The sequence below is a fragment of the Polistes dominula genome, unplaced genomic scaffold (assembly GCF_049000335.1).
Source record: "Polistes dominula isolate Pdom_NZ unplaced genomic scaffold, Pdom_raw_medaka contig_25, whole genome shotgun sequence".
Classification (NCBI taxonomy): domain Eukaryota; kingdom Metazoa; phylum Arthropoda; class Insecta; order Hymenoptera; family Vespidae; genus Polistes; species Polistes dominula.
This window is the reverse complement of record NW_028301094.1, coordinates 2,765,733-2,782,666: the sequence shown is the minus strand read 5'-3', so window position 1 is coordinate 2,782,666 and position 16,934 is coordinate 2,765,733. Positions and strand designations below refer to the sequence as shown.

The 16,934-nt window shown below is 25.6% G+C and overlaps 1 protein-coding gene across 1 annotated transcript in view; it reads left to right on the top strand.

Moving 5' to 3' along the window:
• Window positions 1–1,072: 1,072 nt before the first annotated feature.
• Window positions 1,073–16,934, top strand: part of dsb (scavenger receptor class B member debris buster) — a 29,576-nt gene continuing 13,714 nt past the window's right edge. Inside the window, 2 exon segments of the mRNA XM_015315876.2 lie at window positions 1,073–1,181; window positions 11,474–12,470. Coding sequence (XP_015171362.2) covers window positions 12,290–12,470 — 181 coding nt within the window. The 5' untranslated portion in view covers window positions 1,073–1,181; window positions 11,474–12,289.

The following is a 16,934-nucleotide window of genomic DNA, read 5'->3' as shown; positions in this document are numbered from 1 at the left end:
ATTTCCTAACAAGATACACTTTGACGCAATTAAGTACATGTCTCCTTCTTGCAATCCTGCATCTATAACGATATGAAAAACTCGTTTATCATTTGTAAAGTTAATTAGAAAGAGAACGCAACTAGGAGAAAATTATTCCTACGTTTCTTATGACGTTATTGGTTAGAGATATCGATTGTTGATTTTTATATGAAACATTTTATACGTTCTCTCTTATGTTAGTTGTTTATGCGACTCACTCGAACGTCGTGATACTTTTTTCTTTTTTTTTTTTTTACAACAAATGACTTTATGGAAGGTTTTGATCACGTGTATTAAAAACGACAATAATTAATGAAAAGAAAGAAATTTCTTGTTATAAATTTAATTAACGTTTGAAAATAAATATTTTTATTATTTCTAAATTTTATATAAAATATATACTCATTTACATATCTAAGAAAAAAAATATCAGAAAATTTATTATCTATCATTCGGTCACTCATAAAAGATAAAATAAAAAAAAGAACAATAATAATAATAATAATAATAATAATAATAATAATAAGATGAAGAAGAAGAAGAATAAAAATAAAAATCAAAATTCGAAGAATGCTTTTTCACAAATCTTGTTTTTCTGATCATAAAAAATACATCTATAGGAGTTCACAAAAACGACACCAAAACGTGAACCCATCCTTGACACGTAAAAGACCAAAGATGGTTTCATAAGCTTATTCTCAGCATCCTAGTAAAAGGTTTTCTCTTTTTTCCTTTTTTTTTTTTTTTTATCTCTTTCTCTTTATCTTTCTTTTATTATAACCGTTTATTTGACACCTTGACAATGGACCGTGTGATGTTAAATTAAATGTTATTAATTTATCGAACAAAGGGTGTCATTTATTTCATCAAAATGGAATTGTACAATTGGCCAAATTTACAATACGATAATTAAAATAAAACAACCTTCAGGACGTACGTTTACCTGGGGACGTCCAGTTCTTCGTCAGTGTCGTTGTCGTCATTACCACCACCATCACCACTATTACTTTGTCTTCACCACCACCATTACCACCACCTCCACTTCTACTACCATCACTTCTTCTACGACCACCACCACGAGTATCAGCAGCGAGAGAGTATCAAACCTACCACTATTAGCATCGGTTACCACTACCGTTGAGTTCTTCTTTGAATACGAGGTTGGTACGAAGCAACGTTTTACCGATGGTCCAGACCGTTCTATTTAATCTCAATCAATACGTCGAATCGATCTTAAGTTAATCGATTTATCTATCGTGCGTGACATTTTTTCAAATCATCCACGTCGCGATTGATTTTGTTATTAAAGAAGATAAAAATTGAGGGTATTTTCAAAATAAATAAAAATCAAATCCAAAGAAAAAAGAGAAATTGAAAAAGAGAAAGAGAGAGAGAGAGAAATAGAGAAGAAGAAGAAGAAGAAGAAGTAGAAGAAGTAGACATGTAAAAATCCAGTTTATTATAACGGTACACAATTTCGCTAAAGAAACGTTCGATTAATTTCTATATGCCGGCATATAACTGGTGGGGGCCCGGTTCCGTTTCTATTTTTTAAATATACTTTTTCTTCATGTTGTTTTCTTCTACCACTTCAACTTCTTCAACTTCTTCTTCTTCTACTATCGAGTTCATCAGAGCATTTAATCCTACGACCGTTTTCAGTGTCCGCATAGAGATTGATCGCAACGCGGTGATTTGAATGCTTGGTCCGATAGGTTTCATAGTAAAACTTTTGCGGCATTTTCTTCGAATTTGAACATCAGTCGATAAATATAATAAAAAAAGAAAGGATTTAAACGATGTATTGGTAATATAGTGAATATAAATATATGGGGAGAAAGGAGTACACACGTTAACTGTGTTTCATGACGGAAATTTCATTTAGAAGAAAAATCTTTAAGCGGATCGCGGAAAAGTTGTCGAAAGGAACGCGGCTAACAGTTCGTTTGGTCATCACCGGTGATCCACGAGAGAAACTCACTCCGCTCTCTCGCTTTCTTCTTCCTCTTTTTTCTATTTCTCTCTCTCTTTCTCTCTCTTCTTCTTCTTTCATTCATTTATTCTATCGCTTTCTCATTCTTTAACCACAATCCACCCTATTTTTACTCTGTCTTCTAGTATATTACATAAAGAGACATATTTTATTGGTCAGTTAACGAACTTACACGAGTGCGTATCTCTCCTCTGTGTTTGAGTGTGTGAGTGTTAGTTGTGTACGTGTGTGCGTAAGAACACGCGCACTTGCGCGCAATAGAACATACCTGCGCTTTTCGGAGAACGACGAAATATATCAAGAAAGAATTACTGGAACGAAGATAATATTATCTTACGTAAGTAAAATATACATTGAAAATTAAGAAAAAAAAAAATTTTAAGTTTATATTACTCTACTACTATCCAAGATGAAAACGTTACCCTAGTAGCACAAAATATTCAAAAATATTCAATGCATGTGTATTTAATATCAAAAAATTTAAACATTAGATTTAAATATTAATTATTATTAATTTATTATATATTATATAATTAATTAATATTAATTTAAATATTAAAATAAAAAAAAGAGATTCAATGTCTTTTTAATATTAAATAAACATGTATTCAATATTTTTCAATATTTTGTGCTATTAGGGTATTTAGTCATTTTTTTTTTTTATATTCTATACGTAAATCTATTCATATATGTATTGAAACAATTTTAATTATTCATATTACTTACTTTTACTAGAGTATCACAGTGATACGAATCAATTATTTAACCCTCACGTTAATATGTTTCGTAGATATAATTCGTAGGTCATTATTACTTTAAGTCAAGGTCAATTAAAGTATCAAAATCAAAGATTACAAAACATTTAAGATTATGATGGAAAAGTTGATAAATGTTGAAATATTAAAAACAAAAACAAAAAAAAATGAATAAAAGAAATTTCTTCTCTCATTAAAAATTTAAATGCAATAGAATGCCGAGCCTTGTTGTAAGCATGATCGAGAGTACTTACGAAACGTATCTGCTTTCTAAAAAAAGAATATCTCAAACTATACCTTTGATATAACTGTTGGATATATTAGAATGTTATTAAGAGATTATCGGTTATAGATATGTAATTGTTCCAAATATATAAGTAAAAGTACAGGTATAAAGGTTCTTCGAAGAAATTACGTTTCGTAATATGTTAAAGTACAAAAATGTGTTTTGAAGTGTCACGTGGATAAGCTTCAATGAACATGATGAATCGTCAAGAAGTATTTTATTTTAATAGTGCGTATAATGTTTTGTAAATGCATTTTCATGGTAAAGTTGAAATGACTAGCATTGCTAAGATCAATGCTGAGATCTTGTTACCATATTTCTTTTTTCCTTGCTCCTTTTTTTTTATTTTTTTATTTTTTTTTATTTTAATAATTAATTGTAACATAAGAATTTGACCTACTTTAAAAGGTTGATATTTTCAAATTCACGTTTCATTTAACATAACCTACTGTTATCATTATCCATCGATTTATTTATATAACACATGTGTAATCATTATTTTCTTTGACACAAAATAATATAACAATCACGATCGTGAGTCCATTACACGAGAGAGTTCTTTATTGATATACCCTACACAGTTTTACGATTACATGGCTGCTTATGTGTTACATCATGAAAAAGTATCATAGTTGTAGTAGTTTACTTCGAGATAGTTACTTTGTTAGATAGAGAAGATTGTGTTTATTACACTCGTTGATTATTAATGCCATAATTGTGATTATTATCACAGTCAGTTTTGCATCGTTATATCCTACAATCTTCTAATTGTAAATGGTTACTACTATGTTGATTTAATCGCATATTTATAACTGTTTTAATCTTGACGATTAAATGAAACTCTCGAGGATAACTAAAGGAGAATTATTGACGAACAAAAGTAGAACGATTTGTATCTCGTCTTTAAATATAATCACTTCTTTTAAATATGCTCAACAAATTGATTTTATTTTGTGGTAAAGAAACGAAATGTCATGCTATTCATAGACACAACGAGATACCTATATAATATAATAAGTAAATAGTAGTAGTAAATATCTTGATAATATTCCTTATTTTTAACTGATTTCACTTCCTTTTGAAATGTTGAAAAGATCGTGAAAGCTTGATCTAGTTTAGGCATTCAACGTAATAGAAGACGGAAGTAAATACAATTCATACATGTTCCTATAACTTTTACTGTAGTTGATTGTAAATAACAATTCATTCTGATCATCGATTTTTCTTCATTACCAATCATCATATTTTTCATTATTATTTGTACATTTTTTTATTATTGTTTTTTTTTTTTTTTTTGTGAAGTTTGTTTTATTTTCTTTTAAAGACATCAACGTAATTTTTGTTAGGATATACACTATGGAGAAATATTCATATTCTACACTTCCAAAAACTTGTCTTTAATATGTAAATATGTACCTGTATATTCGGCTAGTCATTGTGTGTTATCGACACAAAAGATTTAACAAAGAAAAAAAAAAAGAAAAAGGTAAACACCACTAAAATTATATTCGTTCTTTAAGAAGGTTTAAAACTTGCCGACTAATTTATGCTTGCTCATAATGGTCCTATGAAAACTTAAGTCTTGGATTTAGAAAAAAAAAATAACAAAACAACAAAAATATGATTGAATGATAAATTATTAAATTTAAAATATATCTTATCTAACATGAATTATTGAAGATATGAAATTAAAAAATATTTATTTTTGTATTTTGAATTATTTGAAATGTCATTTTGTTTTTTTTTTTTTTTAAATTAAGTTTATTAATATTTGATTAAATATACGAATACAACACTTTCAAAATTGATATGTAATTAAATCTTTTTTTTTTTTTTTGGAATCGCATGTTGAATTTTGAATCATGTTTCAAACATTTTTACGTGAGCTAGCATTAATGGTCTTAAAAAAATATTTAAAGATCATTCTTGAATCACATGATCATTTTTAAAAATATATAATTCATTAACACCATTTTTTTACCTGTTGTTTTATTTAAACGGCATGTGTAGAAGATTATTTCAAATATTAATACTGTTTACAGTTAATTTGTTTATTTTATTTTTTTTTTTTTTATTGTTAAGTTAAAATGCAAATGTTTGAATTTAAAATTATTTTCAGATCGTATAAAATTAAAGTTAACTAAAACTTAAAAAAAAAAAAAAAAAGAACTGTGCCTATTAAAATTTTATACATAGAATTTTATATCGTTTTTATATCATTTTTAAGGTGCAAAGTATAATTTTATAGTCTGGAATATTTTTTGCATTCAACATGAACAAAAAAAAATGCTCACAAAGAGCAAAATTATAGTATTCAAAAAACTCGCCTGATTATGTTCAGAATTTGATGTGAATATTGTTTTTTTGTTTTATTTTCTTAAATTTCAAGGTTATCGAAATATTTTTTTTTTAATGGAATTCCTAATGTTTTTTGATTTCTTTGTTAAAATAAAATTAATTCATGCAATTATGATTTGAAAAGTGTTGCAATAAATTATTCAAGAAATTTTCCAAATATTTTACTAAGATTTTACGTAACTTTAACGTTACAAATAACAAGTCATATATATTTTTTAAATTAAACTTAAAAAGAAAAGTTGAGTGATTCAAGATACAAAATTTATTTTAAATATCATATTTTGTATATATTATAATAAATATTAATTAAAATTATTCAGTAATTATTAACACTATAATATATCTCTGTATAATTTAAAAATACCAAAAATATCTTACATACAAAACTTATAGAATAATAATAATAATAATAATAATATTTAAAGGTTATATTTTAATATTTTTTAATTATTTAATTTTTAAATATTTTAATATTTATTACACGTGTTTAAACGTGTAAAAAAAGTTTTTAAATTTACCTTCATTTTTGTAAATTCATTTACACGTATTTTCTTGTATAGCGTTATTGAATTTCATCAGCAGAGTTCAATGATATATAAATTAAGGTCATTCAAAGACATTGAAAGTAAAATTGCATCAAGGCCAACTGCTACAATTTTTTAAAGATAAAAATTGAAAGGTGATAAATAGATATCTTATTAATAATGAAATGTACAAAAAGTAAATTTATTATTTATCTTGTAAATCTTGACCTTGGATGATTTTGTATGGTATTGAGTTATACGTCATGGTACTCCAGTCATTACCCATTATCATGTTACAGAAAAAAATATAAACAACCATATAAATTCATTAAAAATAAATCAAATATATAATATATAATAATAATAATAATTATTATTATTATTTATAATAATTTAAAATAATATATTAATTATTATATATTATATTATTTATTATAATAATTAAATTTAATATATTTAATTATTTATTTTAATATAATATTAATAAATTTACAAAACCTAATTATTAATAATTAAAATTTATTATTATAATATATTAATTATTAATTTATATTATAATATTATATAATATATAATTAAAATATTATAATATAGATAGATAGATAGATATTTTACTGCGTCCCCGAAGGGTTGCACTCCTTTGACAATTATCTCCTTAACCTAACTTAACACTACCCTCTCCCTCACTTCCTCTTCTTCCCCTCCCCCTTCACCCGTTCCAAACCTCCACTTCTTCCTCCCTTCTTCCCCTCCTTGCCTCTCCTTCTTCTCTCTCATGCTCCCAATCCTCTTCATCCACTCCTCCCCCTTTCCACTCTCATCCAAAATTTCCTTGATCCTCTCTTCCACTCCTCTCCCGTCCTCCTCCCCGACCGCTCTACTGCAGCCCTCCAACACGTGCTCCCATGTCTCTCTCTCCCAACCACACACCCTACATTTTTTCTTCTCCTCCTCTTCCCAGTATCTCCCTTCCCTCATCTCATTCCCCAATCTAAATCTCGCCACTCTTCTTTTTCTCTCTTCACTCCACTTTCCTACCCAATATCCTGGCAACCCTTCCGCAACCACCGTCTTGTACCACATGTTGTATCTCGACTCCAATATCTTCTCCAAATATTATAATATATAATAATTTAATATATATAGTATAATAATGATTATATTATATTAAACTTAATATTTTTAATTATTTATTTTAATATAATATAAATTATATTAAAATTTAATATAATAATAATATATTTAAAAAACTTAATTATTAATAATTAAAATTACCTATTATAATATATAATAATATAAAAAATTTTTATACGTTTAAAATTAATTATATTCAATTATTTGATATTAAACATTAAATTAATAAATTAATATAATTTTTGTATATAACATTATAAAGAATAATGGTTTAATGATTAGATATATGAAGTTATTATTTATCGAAATACATATTTCATTTAAAATGGCAAACGTTCTTAAAAAATATAACTTTTGATTGTGTAACAGTATGTATCGATCATAACCGAAGTTCAAATGGTTTAGTTGTCTTGAATTGCAACAAACGTGTATTCATCTTTGTCTGTTATTTTTTTCTTCCAAATTGACAAATTATATTTTCGTAATAATTATTTAAAATTATATTAATAATCCTTAATAATATTTTAATATTCAATTAAGAACAATTTTTATTTTATAACGGTTTAAAACATCATGAATTTTGTTAGTAATGTATTTCATATTTATGAATGAAACTTAATACATATTCATAGACAAACAAAAATTTGAACACAGTGAAAATTATTCAGATTCCGTTTTTTCTAGTTTTTTTTGTTTTTTTTTTTGTTTTTTTTTTTTATTATTATTCTTTGATAACCGTTATTCGAGATTGTGTAGAAGAATAATTGCATAGGAAGTTAGATAATAATAGTTGTCGTGATATGTCAATTTGGTGACTTTTAATAATTTTTCTTCAAACAATAGAGTAATTGTACATTGCTATTAACAAGTGAGTAAAAGACAGGATTCCAAATTAAAAAAGTAAATGTTAAATGTAACCAAACATTTACCTGCTTACATTATAATATTAATAACATTATTAACTTAACTTAAATATATATATATGTTTTATCTAAATAAATAAAACATATACTTTTATGTTTCATTGAAATCAATAATTTAGTATATAAAATAATTATTATCGAGTAATTTATATAGTTCAATAAAGACATCATCTTTTTTATTTTTTTTTTTTTTTACATTTTTTTTAAGGTTCGTTAATTTTTTCATAGATGTGCGTGTGAATGCAAGAAATAATACACCCAACTTAAACTTGATTGTATTGAGACAGGGTTCTTGTTTCATTTCTTTCATCATATTTTGCATTACCATTACTTGTATATCTTTAAATTTACACCAAAAAAAAAAAAAAAGAAAATACTGCAGATAGATGAAGCATTAAAATATTAAAGTACTAAATTAGTTTTTTATTTCATTGGTAATCTTAGTTTTTATTCTTAATTACTTAGACATGTTTATATATAATATATTCTATTGAACAACACGTGTTATTATATTATTGATAATACCTATTAATTATTAGACTATTAATTCATAAACAAGATCAGAGAAAGATTTTTTGCTATAAATATATTTATGTGGAACAAGAAGGTAAAGTAAAATTTAAATAATTTAATCTGTTTGCGACTATAGTTTATATAGTTGTTAGAGAGAGAGAGAGAGAGAGAGAGAGAGAGAGAGAGAGAGAGAGAGAGAAAATACTCAATAAATCGATCTTGATAATTTTCCATCTAACATTTTTTGCATGTCTGAATATGTAAATTATTGTTTAAAATAACTGGTTAATTATATGTACATTTACATAAATAATTATCATATAATCAATGACACTATGGCTTCAATAAGAAAATAATGGTTTTTTTTTGTGTGTCTTCATCTTCATCGTAAATAAATAATTATTGTCTTGAAATAAAATTAATATTAAATTAAAATAAATAAATATTTATAATTATTAATTGATTAAATGATAAACTTATACCCGATTTGGAAGTTATTATGGATACTTCATTTTTTAATATAATTAAATAATAATAATTAAAAGAACGAAGGAATTTAATTGATGAAAAATATTGTGCAAATCACTTTATTTTTTTATTCGAAATAATTTTTGGTCGAAGTTTTGCAATGAATTCGGAGTAGCGTGTTTTTTGTTCATTCGTTTCGTTTAAAACTCTTGCCGATATTTTTACGATCGTCCAATTATAAGTAATAACGTGAAATTTAATGTAAAATTTGGAACGTGAATTGTATTGACGAAATGGTAAAGAATTTACAAATTGTTGTTTTTTTTTTTTTTTTTTTTTTTTCAATTAATATAGGTGAGATGGAAATTTCAATCATTAGTCAGATATGTATGTTTATTATGTTATTGGAAAAGTAATATTAATGATTCAGATAATAATTACTTGTGATCGTTGATATGTAAGATAAATCGATCGATAATTGAGAAAATAGTATAAAAAGTTTCAACATTTGTTGTGTATATGTATGTGTATGTGTTAGTAAGATAAAACAATTAACAGCTGAGAAAAATAGAAAAGATTTTAGAATTAATTAGGTTTTTGTGTGTGTGTATATATATATATATATATATATAAATGTGAAATACGTCGACAGAATTAATGATAATATCCATTGGTTTATAAAAACGTGTTATTTATTAAAAGTACGAATGTCAAATTACACGGGAATAATGAGTAAATACAAAGAAAGAAAATAAAACAGGAAGTAAAATAGAGAATTTTGAAACAATAAATTAGATTGTCAAAATATAAAATTAATAGAAAATAATATAGTAATATTTTATTCTATTTTATAGATATTTTATAATTAATATATTAATTTATAAAATAATATTAATATTGTATTTTATTTTATAAATATTTTATAATTAATATATTAACTTATAAAAAAATATTAATATTATATTCTATTTTATAAATATTTTAATTAATATATTAACTTATTAAATATATTTATTATTTATCAAATAATATTAATATTATATTCTATTTTATAAATATTTAAATTAATATATCAACATATTAAATAAATTTATAATTTATCAAATAATATTAATATTATATTCTATTTTATAAATATTTTAATTAATATATTAACTTATTAAATATATTTATAATTTATCAAATAATATTAATATTCTATTCCATTATAGATATATTAATTAATAAAATTTCTTAAACATATTTATAACCTATAAAATAATATTAATATTATATTCTATTATAAATATTTTAATTATAAAAAACTTGTGTGAATTATATCGACAGTAAATAATTCTTAGTTCGTGTGCATTACGTAGGATTACAAAAAATATATTCTGCATAATATATCATATATTTATATATCCTAACATAACCTAACATCCTAACATTAACCAGAGCATAATAAAAGCTATATTACTATCGATAGAATTGGTAAGTATGCTTGAACGATTATTCGTTTCATAAAATAAATCGCAGGATAATTCTGCTATCAGTTCAAAAGCCATTTGATTTTATGCTCATCATTTTTGTCTCATTTGGCAAAACACATGATTACATAAATACAAACAAGGAAAAACAAATAAGAAATCATTTCATTTGTATTGAGTATTATGATTTGCATGAAATAAGAACGTGACAATCACATTGAAAATTAATTTCGATCAATTTATTTTTTATCACGTTTGTTGCATTATAAGATAAATATATTATTTACCTTTCCAATGAAATTATATTTGTTATTTGTTAGTTGTGATATTACATATAATTAAAGACGTATATGAAGTTTTTACAAAAGTAGAACAAGTGAGATCACAAAATGATTCTAACCGGATCTGAATATTCATGAATCTTTCGATACTATGTATAGGATGACGAAGCACTTTACGAAATAAAAAAGAAAAATAAAAAAATAACACTTAATCATATGGACATTGATGAAAACGCAAAAGGTACTTTTTTTTTACCATACCCGTGATGAAAAGATAAACGTCAAACATAGATTTTTACTACTTTTTATCATATGAACATTTATATTTTTCAACCTGGTATTTTATTTACATATCTTCCTTGTTTATTTATTGTGATAGAGATTCGTTAAAAAAAAAGTGTTATGAATATGACGAGTTATATGAATAATGGAAGAATAATATGATTCTTAGGTGGCTTTATTTTTTGTTTCATTTTTTTTTAAATTAATAATACAAACTTTGTTCTTCCTATCAATTGCTTCACATTCGTTTTGCTCGGTTCGTTTCTAGATATGTAATAACCCGAACGTAGAACCGTTGCAATATGCCAACTTTCGCCGAAGTACACATTTACATTACATATATGTATATATATATATATATAATATAATCTCAGAAACCAATGCCGTATAACCAGTTTTTTCTCTTACGTGTGATCTTCTTGTTATTCTTTTCTTTTTTTATTAATTTTATTTGTAAATGTTTTAGGTAAATCCCAAGCAGGGGGAGCCCAAGGACAAAATCGATTCACGTTTGATCAAGGCAAAAATAAAAAATAATCAAGAAGAAGAAGAAGAAGGAGAAAAAGGAGAAAAATAAAGAAAAGGAAATAGCCAAGAGTGAAAGTTTAAGTTTGCCTTTCATTTAAACAATTTTTGATCTACGATCAGAGATATCCATGAGTTGTCTGCCAACGACCTTTAAATTTGTTCCTTCCTTTCTCATTTTTTATTATGTTCACTTAAACTCACACACGTAAAAATATTGAGCTGGCCAAGTATTTTGTTTTTTGATAATTTCCTAGAAGATTTTAACAACTACCCATTTAAAAAGTCATTTAAAAAGAAATAAAACGTGTTTAAAGATAAAAACTAACCTAAGATAAAAAACTTTCTTTATCGTAGTAAAAAAAGAAATATTATTATTATTATCATTATCATTATTATTATTATTATTATGAGTTCTCAAACTTGGCAGAGAAATAATATACAAAATTCTACCCTTACACGATGATGGGAGAAGTAACATGAGGAGATGTGCTTTCTAAACATAACACATCGTGAATTATCTGTAACGCGATTTCTACATTGTATTGTTCGATAAATAGAGCACAGAATATCAGGCCCATCCTATTCAACTATCAAAAAATATATATTCCTGAAGGTGCACTAAGCTTTATCGAAGATTCTCCCTTCTTTATTTTTGTTTTCTTCTTCTTCATTCATCGACCTATTGCAAAAGGAAAAAAAAAAAACAACAAAGAAAAAAGTTCTCTTTTCTCATCTGGAAGGATAGACAACAAAGATGAAATTTATAACGTCGTTATTTGGAGATGGGTCTCCTAAAACGATGGGAAGGCAATATATGAAAGTTGGAAGGAATGCACTTCTTGGTATAAAACCTGATCAAAAGAATGGTGTTTGTTCTGAAAGAGTGCCAACACCCTTGTCCTTGCTGATTTCCCGAGGTGGCAAATTAAAACACAGTGAGTAATAATATTCATTTCACTTTTGTTTTTTCAATTTCTTTACTTGTACACGTTGATTCTACGAGATTTACTTTTTAATAATAAAAAAAATTCTATTATCTCAAATACTAAGTAAAACACTATTCCGAAATACTGAATTACAAAAGATTACGATCTAACTTACGCAGGCGTATTTTAACAACAGCTTTAAATGGTATAAACGACTCTAATCCTAACCAGTAATGAAATTATCGTCGTAATTGCCATTACGAATTGTTTCTGTTCTAATCTGTTATTATTATAATCGGTCGAGCGAAAATTTTCATTAGTTCTAATAAGACGAATATAGGATTGCCTTAGTATGAATTAATTACACGGTTAGACTCAGTTTTTTTTTTTTTTTTTTTAAATGAATAATATTAATTATCTTATTTACATGGTAAACATATTCTAAGAACATGGAACGTTTGTTTTGTTGAATATTGATCATCGTTTGAATCGAATAAAAAAATAAAAAAGGAACAATCATTGCGAGATAACCGATGACAACAACTGGTTCTTTGATTTCTTTCTTGTTTTTTTCCTTCTTAATTACCATGTATTTTCGTAAAGTACAAAGGTTCCCTAGGTATCATGGTTAACGGAGAAACTCTTAAGGAAGATTCCATTTACTCCTAACGGGAGTGTTGTTTAAAACGACAGATAGACGTTTCAAATATGTTGCCGATAGCAAAACGTAATCCTAGTGTTGCGTTACGAAGAACTCAGTGGGTCAACTTGTCCTCTATCACTTGTTCCACTGGCCTACTGCACCCCGGCCTACTATTTTCTTTCTCTTTCTTTCTTTCTCTTTCTTTCTCTTTCTTTTTCGAATCGTCATTTTTCTACTTAATGCCATATCATTTATACATCGTCTCGCATGACCTTATTTAACAGACACTCTTTTAGGAAATGTAATACAAACAACCGGAGAAAGAGATTTCTAGTTTCATATTGTATAGGGTGAATCTTTTATATTTATTTGCGTAAATAGAGAATGTTTTCAAATCATTTCTTTTCTATTAAAAGGATTAGAAAGATCACTGTTTATAATATTGAAAGTGTATTATTAGAAAGAAACTGCATTACATTTATATACTTTTCATTTAATATATTCGTAACTTTGCATGTATTTTGTGAGAGGAATTCTACTGTATATATATAAGTAGATAACACTACTATTTGGTGTTAAACAGTAACACTAAGTTACTATCTTACTTATAATACTATAGTATATTACTATAGTAATATACTATGTACTATACTATACTAATAATATACTATAAATAGTATATTAATATAAAGTACTAATATATATATAATATACTATTGTATAGTATATATAATATACGCGAGTACTATATTATATTATTATATTATATTAGTACTATATCATAGTACATATAATATACTATAGTATATTATACTATATACTAGTATAGTATATACTAGTTTAGTTTAGCTACATAATATATAGTATATTATGGTATATAGAATACTATAGTCTATAGTAGATTCTATATACTAGTACAAGTTACTAGTATACTTGTAACACTAATACAAATTTACAAGTATAATTTATATATAAATACATTATATTACATATATATAATATATATGTATATATATATATATATATATATAGTCCTACTTAATACTCATAGAAAACATATGAGATGACATGAAACGTTCTAAATGAAACTACAAATTTTCTTAATAATTATCGTTCGTGATAGAATGCATTTAACACAAATAAGAAAAAAGAAACTAACCAAAATAAATAATAATTATTAACTTCCATTCATAAAAATAGATTAATTTTTATCCAAATTATTAATGTCCTGTTATCTTTTAATCTAGGACTTTAAAAGTGTCAACTGTGGTGTTGTATTACAACCACAAGAAGCAATTATTAGACCGTTATGACGTGTGTATAAACGAACCGTAATGTTGGTTTAGTAAAACATCCTATGAGTGTGTTACCATACTTAATAAAATAATACCGGTAGTTTGTGAAGTTAGGGTTACTTTAATGTAAGTAAACGTCGTAAAAAAAGTTGTAAGCGCGCTATTAAACGATGACTCCTAGTTCGACGACATATTGACGGCGACGAAGGTAAAGTTGGTTTGCAGCTGTATCTAACAGATTTGCAGCAATAGCAAACTTTCTAATACGATAGTCACTTGCATCGGTTCAACATATACATATGTATTTATATATATATATATATGTTAAACTCGATAGGAGGTTATTCTTATAAGAAGTACCTGTATTGTGGTAGATATAGGTCATACACGTGAGATATGCAGTCAGCTATTTATTTCAATTACATGGTAGGCGTAAATTTAACATTTTTTTAAGTATAAATTTAAGTGTGTAAGTGTGTAAGTGTGGTTCACTTTCTTCTTTTACTAAATATCTTCGTTTCTCTTCTACGAGAGATCGCTTTTAAGAGAAATTGCAATCTCGATTTCGTTCGTTCATTGATTTGAAAGACATTTTATATCGATGAAAATTATCGGTTGATTTCCTTCTTTTTCTTCTTTTTCATTAAAAACGTTTATGCTATTTAAATTAGTGCGTATATTTTAAAAGAAAATTCTCACACGTACAACGATTAAATAATCGATTCATTATCATTTAACTTTATTATCTATTTTCCTTGACGTCAAGTGTTTTTTTTTTTTTTTTTTTTTTTTAAGTTACAAGTGAGTAGGCGTGTATTGTTCTTCGTAATGTCTGGCATTACACTTAATTATTATTTCTTTTTTAGATTTTTTTTAAATGTCACTTCTCTTTCTCTCTCTCTCTCTCTCTCTCTTTCGTCGTAAATCAGAAATATAAATACTTCCTCGTTTTATGTTAGCAACAACTTTTTCTTTAATTCCTGACACATTAATATTAACGATAAAACATCTTAGCCAATGAGTTATCAATAATTTTTTATTATGTTTAAATTCATTTACATTTTATAAATTAACACTTTTATCATCTCGTCTTTGAATAAATTATTTTTTTTTTTTTTTAAATGCGAAAGTTAAAAGTTGATTAAAAATAAAAATAAAATATACTCGTGGAGGTTTAGTTACGAGTTTATTAATCGTCATATATTCGCACAAACCGGAGATTTTATTTTCTATCGATGACTTTTTTTTTTTTTTTCAATTTACAATCACTTCCCGTAGAACTTTCCTACCTTACACTTCCCAGTTCATATTTCTTATATATATATATATATATGTGTACTTCATTATCCCACTGCATTCACAACTGTGCAAGTTGCTTTCTCATTTAACATTCCAGTTACACTATAGTATAATTTCTCTACTCTCTATAATAAATAAATAATTATGAATAATTTGATACGATAAAGTTCACTTTCGCGTCATTTTTGTCAACCATTTGTTTTGTTTATTTTCATTATTTCGTTATCATCATTAAAACTTAGACATTTCTATAAATCATTCATCATCTTCCGTTTTGTTTTTTATTTCATAAATTTTAATTATCCTATCGTAAAGTAATTAACTTTCTTGTTTGTTTGTTTGTTTGTTTGTTTGTTCGTGTGTATGAATCCTTTGATGATAATTACATTGGTTTTTTTTTTATCATTTCATTTCATCAATAATAAAAAAAAAAAAAAGAACTCGCGTCAGAACTACCACTTTACTTTTAACATGTCTGATCTGCAAAGGATATTTCTAAGAATTACGTTTGTTTTTTCTCTCTTTCTTTTCGTGGCGAATGTCAAACCGAGGACGTAATGACGGTAGTAAATGTAGATATGAGAAAGAAAACAAAAAATACTAATAATAAAAGAAGGACGTAAAAGAAAACTTGTAATGAAATGTTACGGAACTGTTTATGATTTGTGTTGTTTTTAGACGCTCGAACGATTGCATATAAAAAAAAAAAAAAAAGCCAGAGTTTATAATTAAACTTAAATTTCAAAGATTCTATATATGATAAATGAAAAAAAAAAAAAAAGAAAAACTAAACATAATTGTAACTAAATAATCTTTAAACAAAATATACAAAGTTTTATTATAACAAATATGTAGCAATGTTATTTTCTATTTAAATGTTACCAAATCTTTCTCATTTAACATAAACAGTTTGAAATAGGTTTTTACCAAGTATTGCAATACTTACTTAAGAAGGATTATAATTCATTAACATATGACCAAACGATTTCTTTAACAGAATAAAAGACTTCTCCATTCTCTTCTGCGTTATTTTTGTTTTCTTTCAAGTAAACGCAACTCGACCGGTTACTCCTCAAACATTTTTTTAAAGATCACTTTCACTGTCCCTCGGTCTTTCCAGTCAGCATCCGTTTAGTGTAACCAAACCCAGTGCTCTTAGATTTGTGAACATTACGCACATATTCTGACGAACTCGACCCTGCTTCGAAACGAAATGTCCTCGTCACCTATTACATG